This window comes from Ovis aries, chromosome 14 (assembly GCF_016772045.2).
Source record: "Ovis aries strain OAR_USU_Benz2616 breed Rambouillet chromosome 14, ARS-UI_Ramb_v3.0, whole genome shotgun sequence".
Classification (NCBI taxonomy): domain Eukaryota; kingdom Metazoa; phylum Chordata; class Mammalia; order Artiodactyla; family Bovidae; genus Ovis; species Ovis aries.
In genome coordinates this window covers 35,769,109-35,789,780 of record NC_056067.1, presented here as the reverse complement: position 1 = coordinate 35,789,780, position 20,672 = coordinate 35,769,109, and the positions used below count along the sequence as shown (strand labels likewise).

At 37.7% G+C, this 20,672-nt stretch overlaps 1 protein-coding gene across 5 annotated transcripts in view; it reads right to left on the bottom strand.

Annotated features, from left to right (window-relative positions):
* The window catches only part of HAS3 (hyaluronan synthase 3), a 206,598-nt gene that overhangs the window by 104,920 nt on the left and 81,006 nt on the right, over positions 1-20,672 (bottom strand). For 4 of the 5 annotated variants that reach the window (XM_060398429.1, XM_060398430.1, XM_004015602.6 and 1 more), the window contains exon 15: positions 6,485-6,625. The exons of the other annotated variant lie outside the window; for it this stretch is intronic. In XM_060398429.1, coding sequence (XP_060254412.1) covers positions 6,485-6,625 — 141 coding nt within the window. The remainder of the gene's footprint in view (positions 1-6,484; positions 6,626-20,672) is intronic. 5 annotated transcript variants of the gene reach the window in all.

Below are 20,672 nucleotides of genomic sequence, written 5' to 3'. Positions count from 1 at the left end.
CTGCTGACAAGAGAGTACATATCTGGAGGGCAACTTAGCACTAAATATCAAGAGTCCATGTACATACTTTGACCGAATAATTCCCCTGTAGGAATCAACCCTAAGGAAAGACTCAAAGATTCACCAAAGGATTTATGTATAAGAATAATCAATAGTACACTTTTCATAATCCTCATAAAGTAAGAAACCAGAACCAACTAATTAAACACTAATATCTTTTGAGAAGATAAATAAAATTATGATAAATTCAGGTGATTAATTATAATAACCAATAAATCTTATATTTTTAAGAAATATTTAATGACATGGAAAAATGCTTATAAATAACGTTAAATGGAAAAAAGGCAGCATACATACAATATAATTACAATTCTGAGAAAGAAAAAGAAACTAAAGGAAACATCAAAATATAAACAAAGAATGGTTACTTCTGGATGGTGAATCAGTGATTACTTTTTTATACTTTTTAATAATTTCCAAATTGTCCAAGATTATTACATATTACTAATACAATAAGGAAAGGAAAGGCCTATAAGTAACTTTTAAAGTTATACCTCTAAAAAAAATTGACATGAGGAAAAGAAAACAGAGAGAAGTGAAGAAAAAAATTATTCAGCCTGAGCTCCAACTTTTAATTTTGACCAGATTAATATTTTTAATTCACATTAATGTAAGTATTTGTTGAACTATACTGATGCTAACCTAGGTAAACTTGGCAAGAAGCATTTCATTTGATTTTCTGAATTTTGCTGAAAAATTCTCCTTTCAAAGTATGTAAACTCTAATACTTGATAGTCATTCATTGCTGCTGAAATCTATGAATACTCAACTCCCAGACTGGTATCCAATTATTCACACATTCAACATATTTTTCACTTTAGATCAGGCTTTGCTGTTAGTTGAAAATCTTTTAAAGCTGAGATACAAAAGCTGTTTTTCAAAAACTAACCTGCTGTGTTTGATAACGATGTGGAACTGATGTAGCCCCATAGCACTCTGCCACATTTAACTGCAGGGTCTGAGTAGAAAAAGGACAGACGAGACTGTTTCCTCTGAGCTCTCACAACACTCCACACAGGCCTCTCCATAAATTAGCAGGTCACCTCACAATGATGTGTGTATGAGCTGACTTCTCTGACTAAACTATAAGCTCCTTGAAGGTAGAGACTGTGGATTTCCCGTGCTTTTATCTCCAGCCTCAGGCACAGAACCCACCATTCAGTGCATACTCAAAAAATATTTTTAAACTGAACTACACTGATGACTCTACGCCCCAAATTAAGGAAAAAAAATAACCATATTCAAGATAAACAAAACCAACTTCGAGCATTAGGAAGAGTTACCAAATAACTCAGGAATGTATATGATTTAGAACTTGACAAAAGCAGGAAATTAAACAAGCATTCAGAGAATGTTCGGGTATTACTACAGGCAGAGGTGGAAACTTCTTCCACCAAAGACTTCTGATCCAAGCTCAAGATTGAAATGAGAGCCACAAATGAGTAAAAAGTAGTTCTATTTATTTCTCTCCCTTTGTCCTTAGAATGAGAAATAAATATTAAGAAAGGATATAAAATATTCCGTAAATACAAGAGATAATTTCAAAATACACTTTAGTTCTCATTATGGTTCATTAAATGTAAACAGAAGGCAAAAAAAGAGACATATGTAATTGCTTCAAAGGTGGTCACAAGCTCTAATAAGGACACATTCCTGTAGTTAGTAAAAATCAGAAAAGGCTATCCACTAAAAAGTATGCTCGTAAGACCGGTATAAAATACATAATATTAGTCATGTGCAGAGCCTCCCATATACAAAAGGATTTGTAAATACATTACAAAAATGAATGAATAACTTTTTCCAACTCTCTCCAGTGAAAGGACAATCTAGGTTGCAACTGAGATGGGGGATAGGCTGGAATTCAGCGAAGGCCATGAGGATGACTGCACAGCTGAGTACGGGGACAGCTCCAGAGCATGCCATTCAATACAATGATGTCTCTCAGACTTTCTGATCTGTGAACAACCTGCACAACTGTATGTGGCAGTCCTGGATTTAATTAACATATCTGTGATGTTATGAAGCAGAAACAGGAGCTCTAGAACAGGGCACATCAACAGAAGGCCTACTGACATTCTTGGCCAGGTCAGGGGGTTGTCCTGGGCACTGTAGGATGTTAAAAAAACTTCCCCAGTGTCTACCCACTTAATGCCAGTAACATCCTCCCTGCCCCTAGCTATAACAACTAAAAATGTCTCCAGACATTGCCAATGTCCCCTGGGGGGCAAAATTCTTCCCTCCACTCCCCGATTTGAGCCTCACTGGTCTAGAGGAACAAAGAATTGGGTAGCGTTGGTCCAGCTTTGCTGAAGAGAGCAAATACACTGTATCTGCCATATGTGAACAAGCAGTGTAGTCTACAACAGATCAGGAATAACACTAGGCAATCTCAGAAGGAAATATCCTCACAGAGGAACTCAATACCTTTTGCTTTAATTGCACTTGCCAGGTGTTGTCCCAATTATCAATTCAATATCTTGAGCACAGTTACTTAATTCTATACATTTAAAAGAAGTTTTAAAAAATGCAATGACATATAACAACCCACAGGTTATTGCTGACACTGGGCCATATAAGAGGAAACAGATGGAGAAACATTTGGAGTGACTGGTAATTTAGCAATGTGTTAAGATTAAATTTCTAAAAGTACAATTAAAAAACTAAATAGTTCTTTAAATAAAAGAAATGAAACTAAAATTTTTCCACCATATTTTCTACGTTAAGGAATAGAGATTAAAATATTGATTTGCCAAAAACTTCACTTGTGGTTTTCCATAAGACTGTACAGAAAACCACAAACCAACTTTTCGGCCAACACAATATATAGATTCATATTTATATGATGTTGCTTTAAGAAAGCCTTTCTATATAACAGAGAAACCATAAAGGAAAAGATAGATATGCCTACATCAAAATAAAAAGCTTCTGCAACTCAAAACAAGTTAAACAGAAAATGCGAACAAAACTAAAATGTAACCCCAAAGAAAATATTTACAACATAATGTTAGTGGTTCAAGATCTATAAGTATACAAAGCTTTACAAATTAAATACCAAAATAAGCACCACAATAGAAAAATGAAGAAAGGATAGGAAGAAGCAATTCATATGCGCATGCACACACAAAAATTTAGCCAATAAAAATACGAAAACTATTTAACCCTATCAATTGAATAAATGGAAATAAAAACACAATAACATTTCTTTATATATCTGTTTGATAAAAATAATAAACAGCATAATAGTGCTGATGAAGGTACAAATATTCTCAAACATTAAGATATAAACTGGTACATTTCTTGGGAAGACAATTTAGCAATAAATATATTTTAAAATATGCACATGTTTTATAAGAAATTCTACTTTTAGAAAATTTTCCTAGGAAATTGTCATGGGTCTGCACAAAGATTTAGCTATAAGAATATTCCTCTTAATATAATTCAAAATAATGAAAAATTAGAACTGTAAGCTGGTCAGTTGAAAAAATTATGATACATTCAAATGATATATTATCATGCAATCATTAAAAATTACAGAGGATGTGGAAAATGTGCGTGTTAATGACAGGAAAAAGATGCTTACTGACATGGGAAAATTTTCAGGATGTAGTATCGTGCGCTAAGAGACTGGGTCTGGAGTCAGAATGTCTGGGTTGAAATTTTGGATCCCTCATTAATTAGCTGTGTAACATTAGGCAAGTCAGTAACCCTCTCTGAAGCTGTTTCCTAATGTGTAGAAAAAGGTAACTTCTATGAAATAACACCAACAATCGAGGCAACAAATCACCAGTGGTTACTTAAAACCAACAGGGGAAGGTTGATGGGGAAGTTTATTATGGATTTATCCTATGGGAAACATCACTGATCAATCTTCACATCACTAAAGGAGAACACCAGACATCATACACCTCGAAATGTGAGAAAACAGGCAACAGAAGGCACAACAAAGCCTGTGATATATTCTGGCCCCTTAAAATCTGACCTAAATTTACCCAAGATAAATTTACCAAATTTATCTATCAACTTACTGAAAATATGGGGATTTAATTCCATTAAAATGAGATTCACAAGACAATCAAAATAAACTAATGCTGATAAAATGTCAGAAGAGTGCTTACTGGGGCAGGTATAGACTAGGAAGGGAAAAAAGGAAACGTTATGGGTTACTAGAAGTTTCTCTGTATTGATCTGGGTGGTGGCAAATACGTAAAGAATAATAAAACTATACTATTAAAATTAGTGTACTTTATATACTTTTTTATATGTATACAATACTTCAATTGTTTCAATGGAAAGTAAAAAAAAAAAGCTCCAGCTGACTTTTCACCATTGTCTAGTGGTAGAAAGAAAAGAAGGGGTGGTTAGAGAATTAAAGCCAAGAGGAAGTGGTGGTGTACAGCACCTGGCTGCTACCTGTGGACCTCATGCTCCCATGGAACACCCCCTGCTGCAAAGAAGAGCTAGAGGGTGGAGAGAGCACAAGGCCTGGACCACTGGGAAATTAGGGTACTTATTAAAGAAATCTTATAAAGTGGCTGTCACAAGGATTTCCACACCAATAGGATATTGGCTACATTGTAAAAATGGGTTTTAATTTCACTTAAAGGATTTCAATAAGCCATCTTATCTATGCACCTGGACAAATTGGTGAAGTGAATCAGAAAGTGGCAGTTAAAGCTAAGGCAATGTTTACGGCTGGATACTTGTTGGAATAGACATCAGGAAGATTAGAACTTTGAGCACTGATGGAATATGCTTTGAAATGCCAGAAGGCAGTTTTGGAAACTGGGCTAATTATAGAAATATGTAAGGAGGAGCAAAATCTGTCTCCCACTCAACCTAGACCTTCATCCCCACTTTCACTCGCACCACAGGAAGTGATGTGGACTGGCCCATGGAGACAGAGAAGTGTGCATTTTCAGTGTTTATCTTCCCAATGGTAGAGGTTCACCAGAAGTTTCAGAGAAAAGATATGTTCTGCTGATGCCATCTATGTATCAGACACATTCTTCCTGAGATCGACAGTCACAATGTTACACACAAATGGAAGGAAGTTGCATTCGATCCTGCAATACATTAAACTTAATACTCACACCTACTGTGAGAGAATCATTGCTCATAATGGTTCACTTGCCTAGTATGTTTCAGATCCATATTTAAGAAAAAGGCAAATATAGAAAGCTTGCCGTTCTTCTGAGGAGAGACAAAAATTATCTTTTTAATTTCACTCTCATGAGATTTCTCTTTCAGTTATGAAAGAATTTAAATGTTTGGAGATCTAAGTTCTATCTTCTTTAGCCAGAAGGGTCACCCAGATTATAGGAAAATAAATAGCTATATTCACAGACATGATGCATGACTATGTGAAATCTTTTGAAATCCTTGAAAGTACTAGTGAAAGAAGAACTCAATGAGATTTCGTGATACCAGAGGCAAAAAAGCTAGTTTTCCAAAATCTTCCCCTAGTGAGTGAAGAGTAAAATTTAACCCTTACAATAGGCATATAAGGTTAAGTGTTATTAATATCTTCTTTTTATATATGAGGGCACTGACGCATCACGAGGTCAAGAACCATTCCTATGATCAAGAGCCACTAGCAAGCAGCTTGGGATCTGATCCCAGGCAGTGCAACTCTGGAGCCCACAGTCTTAATACTCCCAGCTCGTGGTTGTGGTTTTGAGCAACTTTCTTTGAGTTGGCAGGTTCACTTCTTTTTTTTTTTTTTAAGTATTTGTTTATTTGGCTGTGCTGGGTCTTTGCTGTGGCATGCAGGATCTTTAGTTGTGGCATGTGAACTCTTAATTGGAGCACGGAGGATCTAGTTCCCTGACCAGGAATGGAACCCAGGCCCTCTGCACTGGAAGCATGGAGTCTTAGCCATTGGAGCATCAGGGAAGGGCCAGCAGATTCAATTCTTAGCACTACTATTTATCAGTTGAATGAGTCTTGAACAAATTGCTGCAGTTCTTTGTGCCACAGCTTCCTCATCTATGAAATGGACCTAACAACAGCCTCTTTATAGAACGTCTTGGGAAAATTAGATGAGATCATAAATGTAGATGACCAGGTACACAAGAGCCATTTAACCAGAGTTAGCACCCCTCCTTCTCTGTCTGACATTCCCCTTCTTTTCATTCTCACTGCTGCTCAGCAAGTGGGAAACCTCTCATTCCACCTCTGAGGAAAATCAGGCCCTGACATAGCTCAGGGGAGGAGACTAAGCAGTTGCAGGAGCATGGGCACTACTGGGCCCATCTCTTGGTGTGCACTGAACATTTGCTAAATCCTTGAACATAAAATAGTTTATCCCAGCTCCCAAACTGTCCTCCCCTTGCTAGCATAACAAGCCTCCAAGGTGTACAGACTTTAGTTCCACAGCCACACCACTCCCTGATCCCATTTCAGAGGCTGGAACAAGAAAACTCACCTAATGCCCTGACGATTCGCATCAGGATTTCCCCCACTTTCATTCTGGTCTCCGGTGTGTGCCTGTCTTTACTGCTGTCATACTGAGCCAGCAGGCCAGGCAAGATTTTCTCAGGGTACACGTCTGAGAGAAGGGCAACCCCTAGGGTTAAAAATAGAAAGAAAGGATTCATTACTGTTTAGCACTGAAAGGAAAATAAGCCCAGACAGCTTGTGATGGGATGAACACAGAGGCATTTAAATCCACCTCTGTAATTCCACCAGCAAGAGCTGCCCTTCATTTCAAATGCATCATTGGTAGTGGAAAGAACATGGGTCTTAGAGTTCACACTCCTGGATTCTTCTGGTCTCAGCCCTATATGATCTCTAAGGTCACATTCAGCACTGACATTCTATGACCTATGGATTCTAGACTCTGGAAGCTGAAGCTAGATGATTACATAGCACAGCAGGGATCCACTGACAGACTCAATCAAATGCCCTGGAGGGAGTCTTTCGGGTCTGAGTCAGTAAGGTTCTAAGCCTAGTATCGCTCCTGCCAATCCATCAGCCTGGAGCACAGCAGTGCTTCCTATCTGTGCTGCAGTTCTTTACCCTAGAATGAGTTTTCTCTGTAAAACTGACAATGATGAGAGCAATTTCCGTAAGGAAATAAGGAATACAAATTCTGGGCATGATGAGGAATAGAGACTTATGCTTCCAGCTGAGTTTCCGGATCAGAAGGAGAGAAGATCCTGCTCCTGATTCCTCCTTCCTAGTACTTGCCGACACCCTCTCTCTTCATACAGCACACCTAGAGGTGGAATCTGCAGCAGTGGTAACACTATCTGAGCCCAGACCCATAGCAAGCAAACTTCACAGAGGCTGAGAGAAGAAGGGAGATAAGACTAAGACAGGACTAGAAATAAAAACCCTCGTCTCAAAGCTATATAAACACAAACTCCATTACTTTGGGGTGAGGGAAGGTTTGGGGAGAGGTTATGTACTTCTAAAGAACAGTGAGGAAAAAGAAACACCTGCAGGTGTTCTATCACTGATGTCATCACAAGGCCTAGTACATGTTATAGATCTGAGGCAACCATAACTCCTACTCCATCAGAAGTTCCCAACTCAGCAACTCCATGGATCTGTCTCCTTTTAAGAATATAGTTATACCTTTATAATGAAAATCAGTGGGGAAAGGGAATTTGCTCTAAAAAACTTTGATCTGTATCTAGCTTCTCTGAAAAATATATATTACCAGAGTCCCTTCTACTGTCATTTATGCCTAATTTTCTCTCACTAATCTTTAGCAGAGAAGTTATTTACTTTTGTGAGCATATCCTGCTGTATACTTCAAAACCAAATGAACTGGGACTTCCTTGGTAGTCTAGTGGTTAAGAATCTGCCTTCCGATGCAAGAGGTGCAGGTACGATCCCTGGTCAGGGAACGAAGGTCCCACGTGCCACAGAGCAACTAAGCCCACACACTACAACTAGAGAAGTCAGTGTACTGCAGCGAAGACCCAGTGCAGCCAAAATTAAGAAACAAAACAAAATCCAAGTGAGCTCTTGATTGTCTCTCTGTAGCAAACAGACTTTGGTTGCACATAGCATCTATTCTCTCTTCTGGTAGCGACACCTGTTGTTCCTTTAGGAAATACTCCTTCCCAAACTCAGTCTCTGTTGCTTGAGTGGGGTGAATGACCCACTTTCTCTCTGTTCATATGTGAACAAACTCATATCAAGGGTGCCTTAGGATATTCCATCCCATCACCACCACGATGTCTGGTTCAGGAATGAGGAAAGAGACTCAATCCTAGAACCAATTTTGGAACTACTAGGGAAGATGAGCTCCTGGAGTTTGTGTGTTTGTGTGGATGGTTATTTTGGCTCTTTGTTTTCCTGTTTTTGCCTGTTGAAGTGATTAACCTGGAGCTCCCAGTGGCCATCATTGGGAGAAAGTCTGCCCCACAATGGTGTCAACAGAGGAGGGTCTAACCAACAGACGAAGGAGGAAGAGAACTGTATCATGCTTTGAGCCCCTGGATCCAATTATACTTCTACTCATTAGAACCTTAGGGTACATAAGCCAATAAATATCCTTTTATGTGTATACCAATTTGATTTTTTTTTTCACCCAAAGGAATCCTAATATATCTTTCTTCAGATTAAAGAAACAAATCCAGGTTAAAAAATAAAGTTTCCCATAATGCTAGACTTACAGTTCTACCAGGGAGCTTTAATTCTTTTAATCTTTCATAAAAAGGTTGCCGACAGCACAGTAGTTTCCTTGCTTCCCACAGTTTCAGGTTAGCAATTGTTTATCTTCCTGCTGGCCTGCTCCACTAAGGGCTGCCAAATGGCTCTCTGTTTGAATTTACCTTCTAGGATACAGTCGCTACCTATGAATTTATAAATCCCTAGAGAACACTGGTTCCTTCCTTACTCTTACATGAAGCAGTGAAGAGAATCACATACGATGGTTAAGACTACAGAACAATTTTTTTTTTAAAAGATAAGATTTTAAAAATTTTGACAACTGAGGAAACCTGGCCTTAACCTTCCTATGACCCTTGGTCCCTCCTTTGTAATCTGAAAAATGGGGTAATTTCTGGGTCAGTCCAGGCTTTAAGGAAATATGACACATCAATCCCTTTGGCAATAAGGACCAAATGATTGTGTGAGAGATACCTGTTCCTGCTCTGATCACAGGGAAATGACTAGGCATTTTGAGATGTGATGGAACAGATAAGATAAACAGAAGGCAAAGGTGAATCAGTTCTGGCAAGAGTTCATAAAAATGTTCTGATCTGTGTTTGGAGGCAAAGCATAGGATAAGGCAAATTAACCAACTGAAAAAATATTACTGAAAGTAATTATGCAACAAAACAGAGATAGTCTATTTTGTAAAACAACTGTTTCCCCCGCCCCCAAAGACTTTCATTACAAAGCCAGAAATGTATTCTGATCCAGTGTTGATTTCAAGATGATCCCTTAGCATACTGCTCAGTGATCTGCAGACCTTGGAAAGTCACGGTAGTTTAAGTCTCACTTTACACAGGAGTTTTACATTGCAGGAAAGATAGTCTAATCCCAAGTATCTTTGCTGACTAACTCTCTCCTGGAAATCTGCTAAGTCATCCCCACTTTAAAACTAACCTGACTTACTCTCCTGAGTAGATAACAACTTATCTCCCAAAATATCCACATCAACTTGGAAAACCACCTACTCACTTGAATTTCTGCTGAAAACTGTAAGAAACAGAAATGCCTGCATACTGTATGACTCTATTTACATAAAAATGTCCAAAATAGGCAAATCTGCAGACAGAAAGTGGATTTCGTGGTTGCTTAGGGTTGTGGGAGTTGGGTAAGAAATAGAGACTGACTGCTAATGATATGGAATTTCATTTTGAAGAGATAAAAACATTCTAAAATTAATTACAGTGATGGTTACACACACTGTGAGTATAATAAAAAGCACTGAATTGTATACTTTAAATGGGTGAATTGTATGAAATATGAATTATATCACAAAGACCTGTTATTTAAAAACTGTAAGATTCATAAAACACAATAGCAAAAAAAAAAATCTGACTAACAAATGAGCAGATGATCTGAATAGGCATTCTTCTAAAGAAGACAGACAGATGGCTAAGAGAGGCATGAAAAGATATTTATCATCACCAATCACCAGGGAGATATAAAACAAAACCACAATGAGATGCCATCTCACGCCTGTCAGAAAGCTCTTATCAAAGAGATAAGAAATAACAAGTGTTGGAGAAGATGTGGCAAAATGGGATTCTCATGTACTGTTGGTGGGAAGGTAAACTGGTATGACTACTATGGAAAACAGTATAGCGGTTCATGAAAAAATTAAAAATAGAGCTACCATAAGACCTAGCAATTCTACCCCTAGGCATTTATCTGAAGAATATGAAAACACAAACTGAAAAAGATATGTGCACTTCTATGTTCATTACAACACTGTTTCAATAGCCAAGACACAGAAACAATCTAAATGTCCATCAGTGGGTGAATGGACAAAGAAGACATTGGTAAATAAATACAATGCAATGGGTAATCCTCCATAAAAAGGAAAACTCTTTAATTTTCAACATGGATGGACCTTGAGAGAACTATGTTAAGTAAAATAAGTCACACAGAAAGATATTCACAAGAAAATGCGAAGCTTTTAAAGAACTTTTATGGAATAAATTCTAAGATCCATTGTTAAGTGAAATGCAAGGTGCAAAACAATGTGTATAAAAATTTAACAATTTGTGTACAAAGGGGAAATATTCATGAATAGTTCTGTAAAGATATACAAGAAACCAATGATATTGGTTCTTTCTAGGGACAGAAAAGGAGTAACTAGAGGATATATAAGAGGGATTTTTTAACTCTGTATCTTTGTATTTCTTTTTAATTTTGAAGCATGTAATGTATCAACATAAATAAATAAAATATGTTAAAAATCTGTGCTAAGGGGCAAGGTCTTTTAAAATAGAACAGCCTCTTTTAGAGGTGAAATGTAAAAATAATTTTCAATCAGATGTAACAGAATGACCACAAGCATCTTCCCCCTGAAATCTCTCTACAGTTAACAGGCAAGTAGTAAAAAAGGAATAAACTCATAAACAAGAATGAAAAGAATATAGATATCAAAGGCTGAAGTAAGACATCCTGGAATGTGAAGTCAAGTGGGCCTTAGAAAGCATCACTACGAACAAAGCTAGTGGAGGTGACAGAATTCCAGTTGAGCTGTTTCAAACCCTAAAAGATGATGCTGTGAAAGTGCTGCACTCAATCAATATGCCAGCAGATTTGGAAAACTCAGCAGTGGCCACAGGACTGGAAAAGGTCAGTTTTCATTCCAATCCCAAAGAAAGGCAATGCCAAAGAATGCTCAAACTACTGCACAATTGCACTCATCTCACACGCTAGTAAAGTAATGCTCAAAATTCTCCAAGCCAGGCTTCAGCAATACATGAACCGTGAACTTCCAGATGTTCAAGCTGGTTTTAGAAAAGGCAGAGGAACCAGAGATCAAATTGCCAACATCTGCTGGATCATGGAAAAAGCAAGAGAGTTCCAGAAAAACATCTATTTCTGCTTTATTGACTATGCCAAACCCTTTGACTGTGTGGATCACTATAAACTATGGAAAATTCTGAAAGAGATGGGAATACCAGATCATCTGACCTGCTTATTGAGAAACCTATATGCAAGTCAGGAAGCAACAGTTAGAACTGGACATGGAACAACACACTGGTTCCAGATAGGAAAAGGAGTATGTCAAGGCTGTATATTGTCACCCTGCTTATTTAACTTCTATGCAGAGTACATCATGAGAAACGCTGGGCTGGAAGAAGCACAAGCTGGAATCAAGATTGCCGGGAAAAATATCAATAACCTCAGATATGCAGATGACACCACCCTTATGGCAGAAAGTGAAGAGGAACTAAAAAGCCTCTTGATGAAAGTGAAAGAGGAGAGTGAAAAAGTTGGCTTAAAGCTCAACATTCAGAAAATGAAGATCATGGAATCCGGTCCCATCACTTCATGGGAAATAGATGGGGAAACAGTGGAAACAGTGTCAGACTTTATTTTTGGGGGCTCCAAAATCACTGCAGATGGTGACTGCAGCCATGAAATTAAAAGACACTTACTCCTTGGAAGAAAAGTTATGACAAACCTAGATAGCATATTGAAAAGCAGAGACATTACTTTGCCAACAAAGGTCTGTCTAGTCAAGGCTATGGTTTTTCCAGTGGTCATGTATGGATGTGAGAGTTGGACTGTGAAGAAAGTTGAGTGCCAAAGAATTGATGCTTTTGAACTATGGTGTTGGAGAAGACTCTTGAGAGTCCCTTGGACTGCTAGATCCAACCAGTCCATTTTGAAGGAGATCAGCCCTGGGATTTCTTTGGAGGCAATGATGCTGAAGCTGAAACTCCAGTACTTTGGCCACCTCATGCGAAGAGTTGACTCACTGGAAAAGACTCTGATGCTGGGAGGGATTGGGGGCAGGAGGAGAAGGGGACGACAGAGGATGAGATGGCTGGATGGCATCACTGACTCGATGGACGCAAGTCTGAGTGAACTCCGAGAGATGGTGATGGACAGGGAGGCCTGGAATGCTGCGATTCAAGCGGTCGCAAAGAGTTGGACACAACTGAGCGACTGAACTGAACTGAACTGATGGGTAAAGAGAAAAAAGATGGGACAAAATAATGATATGCATTTGCTAGAGCTGTTGGATCATTTTGGGAAAAACAGCAATTATTTGATAAAAAACTAAGCAAATACACAAGAAAGGACAACTGAACTAGGCGTAGCCATGAATAATATTCATAGAGTCAGCAGCAAACACTGTCCAGTGATTTAGCCAAAAACTATGAAAGGGAAATGGTAGGAAGAGAAGGGACACAGGTATGTGTATACGGGCATGCGTGTGCATGTGGATGTTAACCCTCCATCCAACCTACAGGAAATGAGTAGATAATGTGCAGAAATTTTAACATCGAGATCTGTGAAAGAATTTTACGTATAAATATACTAGAACAAACTACTCAAGGTGGGTGGAGGGGATGATTATCACTGAGGACTAACTGTGAGGGGTAAGCTGGGAAGGAGACAAGCTTCTCCATTTTTCACAAAGGATGCATACTAATTTAACAGATTAACAGATACATACTAATTTAAAAAACTAGAAAAAAGGTAAAATGTATATTAACCTGGGAAGACGCTCTAGTTTGAAAGAACGATGATGATGAAGAGGTAATGCACAAGGAACTTTTCCTTCTGATTCCAAAACGATAATCACCAGCCTGTGACTGTCCTCTCCTGCTGCAGCTCAAGGACACAAAGAGAAGAAAGGTTGACCCTGGAGAGAAGGAGACTACTACCCTCTAGCAGATACTTCAGTTGTTACATTAGAGACTGCTCATTATGATGGAAATTAACAATCATTTCAGCTCCAAGAATCCAGGAAGCTGCACAAACTGGGGAAGTGGGTTATTAAATCAAGGAAGTATGGGGAACTCAACTGAATAGCCAGGTTGTCTTTCTAATTAGAGTAAATGATAATGTCTAGCATGCCAACATAATGTTCAGTTTCTCTAAAGCTCCAAAGTTGTGCTAAGTATGGACAAGCCCCAACACATTTATAAAGATTTAAGGTGAGTGAGTGTTACTCAGTCCTGAGGAAAAAAGAAGGTTAGACTAATAAGTTGAAGATTTGTAAGAATGGCGGTACGGTACCTACAGTCTGCCTCTTTAAACCAAAATCTAAATAATACACTCAAACACTAAAATCAGGCAAATATATTTACTTACATTGTTCTCTAATTCCCATTTTGGAAGGAAAAAAGCTATAATCTATATTTAGTGAAAGTTAACTGTAGTCAGAAGCCATTTGGATTATGAAATATTTACTTATTATAATAAATGAAAATCTCGTAGCAAAGACAGTAAAAATTCTTAATGTTTAATAAGTGTTTTCAATATGCCAGGCATGGTCTTAAGCATTTTTTATGCCTTCATCTGTTTAATGCTTCCAACAATCCTTTGAAGTAGATGCTATTAATACTATCATTCCTAATTTTACTGTGGGAGAAGTTGAGGAACAGAAGGGTGAAAAATATGATCACAGAGCTGCCATGTGACAAAAACAGGACTGCAAGCCCACATCTGCTATCCCACCAAAAAAGTACCAGTTTTGCAAATCCTAACCGTAACGTAAAGACAGCAAATCATACATTTTCAAGTGTTTCTCAGCTATAAGATTTACTTTCTATTTGACTCCAAGGTCAGAGGAAGGAGAGGCACTCTGCCTCCTGTATGAACAGGCAGAATCCTCTTGGGTTCCAGTTGGGCTTCATAGGAACTGCTTTGTTCTTAATTGGTATATTTACTTATTTATATTTATCTCAATGTGGAAAAGGGAAGTAGCAATGTTAATGAAATTCACAAATGACTTTGACTTGAGATGCTGCTGACATTAGCGATAACAGAGGAGACCTACAAGGAAACTTGGATTTTAGTGAGTCTCTGTTTTTAATCAGTGATTCTGAAATATCTCCATGTCACTTCTTTATGGGCTACTGCAATTCCCCTAAATCTCTTATTCTACTACCCACCCCTCAAATAAATAAAACCCAAGTCAGCATCAAAAAACTTGGAATCTACCTTGTTAGGACTGCCTCTATCAATTACTTCTGGGTGATACAGAACGGAGCTGAGAAAAGTGAGCCTTAAGAACACGATGATCAAGGGCTCTATTGTAAGTACAGAAATAAAAACAAAGCTGCCCTAGTACTGACTGAAGGCATAAGTGAGGAAGGAAGGAAGAGAAAACAGCAATTAGTGCTGCTTTGAGAGTAATCATTGCCCTGTGCATTCAGAGAAACTTGCATTTCAGCTGATCCTGGGTGAGAAAGAAGCAGGATGTTATTTACTGAGTTCTCTTTACGGTAGCTTTCAAACATTAACATTCTCTTTATGCCATCAAAAGAAACAACTGCTGATAATATGAAGAGAGGGCCTTCTGATTTTCCAGAAAACAGTCTGTAGTTCTCTTTTAGCTGAATCTAGGCAAGAAACAGTTTTGGAAGACCCCCAAGCTAGGTGGTCCCAGTAGAGGGAGTACCACCTGATCTCCAGACTGATTTCTTTCTAAGTTTTCTACTGACATTTCACCTCAAACTTTGGCAAAGAGAAGCTGCAGAATCAGCAAAGCTGACTGATGCATAGGGTTCTCACTAGTGAGTCGAAGCCTCCCAGGGGAGTGATCACCTGGCCTGAAGCTCTAACAAGACATCACTGATCTTTCTCATGATCCAGTGTCTTAAGGCTCGGAGATCTGCTCTGTGCTTTGGGTACCAAGCAGTAATAGAGGCAAGACAGAAACTCCTGAGTTCTCCCTTTCTTCCTTCAGTTAAACGTAGCAGATATCCTGATAAGATGATTAGATAAGTCTTTAGGTACTCTGGGCGAAGACTGGCTTAGAAAAAGTGACTGTTGTGAAATCAGTAACCATGACATGTAAGATATAAACGGTAGTTTCATACAGAAACCAGGCAGTGCTGCTATAAATTTTCCCTGATAAAATGCATATATATACTTAAACACCCTGCCTACAATCCTGGCAAGTGACCAGACCTTTAGTCAGGGCCCTCAGGTTAAAAATCACTCTGCTAAGCAGGCCATCTATAAACAGAGGAGAAAAGGAGAAGCCTTGAAAAACTATTTCCACAATCAAAAGAACGTGACTTTTTCCCTTGACCATACATAAAAAATACATGGTCACTATAAAAGATTCAAATACTAGAGAAAAACATAAGAAAAAAGTCACCCATGGATATATGGGAGGATTGAGGAATAAAGGCTGTGGGGAACCAGTCTCTTTTTAGGGTAATGAAAATGTTCTAAGATGGATTGTGGTAATAGATGTGCAACTCTGGATACACTCAAAGCTATTATATTACACACCTAAAAAAAGCAAATGGTATGGTATGTGAATTATATCTCAATAAGCTGTCTTAAAAAAAAAAAAAAAAAACTTGAAACCTGAAATCAACATAAGCATTTTAGTGCCCTCTCATCCATACCTCACTCTTGTGAATAAATACACACATGCACACACACGCACACACATGTACACACACACACTTTTTATAGTGAACAATTCTGTTTTATTTTACAGTCTTCTTTTCTTCTGGGAAGATTTTGGGGGTGGTATTTATTCCCCCAGATGGCTTGGCCTTCACACTAGGTCATTTGGAGTTGTCTAACAATAATAATGAAAACTTTAATAGCAATACTATTATTTAGCATGGAGAAATGGTAAGAATTCTTTTCAATTTTACTTTCTTTAAAAAGAGGGGGAAAGGGGTCAATTTAAAAAATACAAATTGGTTACATAAGAGCATACAGAAGTAATCTGAAGCTATGGCATAAATCCTAAAGCTTGGAAAACAGCTTTAGAATAAAGGCAATGGAAATCATTCTTTCACACACTCGCACATTAACAGAGTTCTACTATGTGCCAGGTACTAAGTGTTACAAATGTAATACGACAGTGCCTATCTAGAGAGAGACAAATCAAACAACGATTAAAAGACAGTGTGGTTAGTACAGAATTCTTGAGTGTAATGAGAACACAGGGAGAGAAAAGTGAAAGAAGGGTTTAGGAAGGGGTGGGGCTTCCTGGAGAAGGGGACAAATGAGCTATGAAAGCACAAGGTTCTTCACTTGGGTTCTTCAATTGCAAGCTGTCCCTGGGACCAAGAGCCATTTGCATAATTATTCATTGATGGAAAACATTTCATAGACCTTGTTAGACAGAATTAGTATAAGCACCTAACTCTTATTTATATTCTTAGGGTAGATTTCCCCAAAGGTAAAGAACTGGCTCCAGGGGTATAAAAACATTTTCAAAGCTGCCTTTCTAAAATGTTCCAATTACTTTTCCTACCAATAGAGTTCAAGGGTGCCTATTTCACTACAATTGGCCAGCACTGAATATTCCTATCTTTAAAAAGTCTGTTTAAAAAAAAAATCTGTTTTTTGAAATGGTGTAAAAAATTGTATTTCATTATTATTTTAATCTACATTTCCTTGCCTATTAAAAAAGTTCCTTAAACCTTTATTCCCTGGAGAAGGGAATGGCAACCCACTCCAGTGTTCTTGCCTGGAGAATCCCATGAACAGAGGAGCCTAAAATGCTACAGTCCATGAGGTCTCAAAGAGTGGGACACGACTGAGCAATTTCCACATTCCTCTACCATGAACTGCCTATTTTTTTAAATTATTTTTTTATTGAAGGATAATTGCTTTACAGAATTTTGTTGTTTTCTGTCAAACCTCAACATGAATCAGCCATAGGTATACATATATCCCTTCCCTTTTGAAACTCCCTCCCATCTCCCGCCCCATCCTACCCCTGTAGGTTGATACAGAGTCCCTGTTTGAGTTTCCTGAGCCATACAGCAAATTCCCGTTGGCTATCTATTTTATGTATGGTAATGTAAGTTTCCATGTTACTCTTTCCATACATCTCACCCTCTCCTCCCCTCTCCCCATGTCCATAAGTCTGTTCTCTATGTCTGTTTCTCCACTGCTGCTCTGTAAATAAATTCTCCAGTACCATTTTTCTAGATTCTGTATATATGCATTAGAATATGATACTAATCTTAATCTTTCTGACTTCATTCTATATAATAGGTTCTAGGTTCATCCACCTCACTAGAACTGACACAAATGGATTCCTTTTCATGGTTGAGTAATATTCCACTGTGTATATGTACCACAACCTCTTTATCCATTCATCCGTCAATGGACATCTAGGTTGTTTCCATGTTCGAGCTACTGTACTTAGTACTGCAGTGACAATGGGATACATGCATCTTTTTCAATTTTGGTTTCTTCAGAGTATATGCCTAGGGGTGGGGTTGCTCGGTGGTTTTATACCTAGTTTTCTAAGGAATCTCCGTACTGTCTTCCATTGTGGCTATATCAATTTACAGTCCCACCAACAGTGCAAAAGCATTCCTTTTTCTCCAGCATTTACTGTTTGTAGACTTTTTGATGATGGCCATTCTGACCAGTGTGAGGTGGTATCTCACTGTGGTTTTGATTTGCATTTCTCTAACAATGAGCAACACTGAGCATCTTTTCATGTGTTTGTTAGCCAATCTGTATGTCTGCTTTGGAGAAACATCTGTTTAGGTCTTCTTCCCACTTTTTGATTGGGTTGTTTTGTTTTTCTGGTATTGAGTTGTATGAGCTGCTTGTGTAAATTGGAAATTAATCCTCTGTCAGTTGTTTCATTGGCATTATTTTCTTCCATTCTGAGGGTTGTCTTTTCACCTTGCTTATAGTTTCCTTTGCTGTACAAAAGCTTTTAAGTTTAATCAGGTCCCACTTGTTTACTTTTGTTTTTATTTCCGTTACTCTAGGAGGTGAGTCATAGAGGATCTTGCTTTGATTTATGTCATTGATTGTTCTGCCTGTTTTCCTCTAAGAGTTTTATAGTTTCTGGTCTTACATTTAGGTCTCTATTCCATTTTGAGTTTATCTTTGGTATGGTGTTAGGAAGTATTTAATTTCATTCTTTTACATGTAGCTGTCCAGTTTTCCCATTTATTGAAGAAGCTGTCTTTGCCCCATTGTATATTCTTGCCTCCTTTGTCAAAAATAAGGTACCCATAGCTGCATGGGTTTATTTCTGGGCTTTCTATCTTTTTCCATTGGTCTATGTTTCTGATTTTGTGCCAACACCATACTGTCTTGATGACTGTAGCTTTATAGTATAATCTAAAGTCAGGAAGGTTGATTCCTCCAGCTCCATTCTTCTTTCTCGAGACTGCTTTGGCTATTTGGGGTCTTTTGTGTTTCCATACGAATTTTTTGTTCTAGTTCTGTGAAAAATGTCCCTGGTAATTTGATAGGGATTACACTGAATCTGTAGATTGCATTTGGTAGTATACTCATTTTCACAATATTGATTCTTCCTACCCAGGAACATGGAATATCTCTCCATCTGTTTATATTGTCTTTGATTTTTTTCATTAGTGTCTTCTAATTTTCTGTATACAGTTTCTTTGTCTCCTTAGGTAAGCTTATTCCTAGATACTGAACTTTTTTTTTTTCTGCAATGGTGAATGGGATTGATTCCTTAATTTTTCTTTCTGAATTTTCATTGTTAGCATACAGAAATGCAAGTGTTTCTGTGTATTGATTTTCCATCCTGCAACTTTGCTAAATTCACTAATTAGCTCTAGTAATTTTCTGATACAATCTTTAGGGGTTTCTATGTGCAGTATCATGTTATCAGCAAACAGTGAGAGCTTTACTTCTTTTCTGATCTGGATTTCTTTTATTTCTCTTTCTTCTCTGATTGCTGTAGCTGACTTCTAAAACTATGTTGAATAGTGGTAAAAGTGGACACCCTTGTCTTGTTCCTGATCTTAGGAGGAATGCTTTCAGTTTTTCACCACTGAGAATAATGTTTGCTGTAACCTCTCTTGGAGAATTTTGAGTATTACTTTACTAGCGTGTGAGATGAGTGCAATTGTGCGGTAGTTTGAACATTCTTTGGCATTGCCTTTCTTCAGAACTGGAATGAAAAATGACCTTTTCCAGTCCTGTGGAGGCTGCTGAGTTTTCTAAATGTGCTGGCATATTGAATGCGGCACTTCCACAGCATCATCTTCTAGGATTTGAAATAGCTCAACTGGAATTCCATCACCTCCACTAGCTTTGTTTATAGTGATGCTTCCTATGAACAAAGGCTGGACTTTTGTGTGTGTTAAGATGTTGGAAGTAACACACACAAATTATTAAGTAACCAGGCTTCCTATACTCAAAGAAAAATAAGACAAGCTTGAAAATATCTCCAAGGATAGAAAATAACCAAATCTGATTCAGCAGATTTGAAAAATAAACCAAAGAAAATGTTAAAAATAAAGAGTAGGATAAAATTAAAACTTCAATGAGTGAGTTTTACAGTAGTTTTACTCTCTCTTACACAGCTAAGAGGGAGTTAATGAACCAGAAGACAGAAAGGAAGACATTATGCAGAATACAGCACAGGGAGACAGAGTTTAGTCTCTGGATGGATAAATCAAAAAGAAAAAATTAATAGATGTCATCTCGTAAAAGTTTAAAGCTCATTAATGTCAAAATAATTGAACCTTAATTGAAATGCAAAGTATAATTAAAGAAAAAAGATATGCAATAAGAAGGAAAAATATAAACCAGCAGAGACAGAAAATAGATTTGCTGTTGCCTAGAGCAGGGAGTCTGGAAGGAAGGTAACTACAAAAATGAAGGCATAAACTAGAAACACAGAAGTCCAAATAAATGAAGAGGAAATCGGCAAATTACCTGAAAAAGAATTCAGAATAATGATAGTAAAGATCAAAAACCTTGAAAACAAAATGGAGACAATGCAAGAATCAATTAACAAAGACCTAGAAGAATTAAAGAATAAACATACAGAGACAAAGAACACAATTACTGAAATTAAAAATACTCTTATCTAGAAGGAATCAATAGCAGAATATCTGAAACAGAAGAATGAATCAATGAGCTAGAAGATAAAATGGTGGAAACAACTACTGAAGAGCAGAACAAAGTAAAAAGAAAGGAAAGAAGTGAGGACAATCTCAGAGACCTCTGGGACAATATCAAACGCA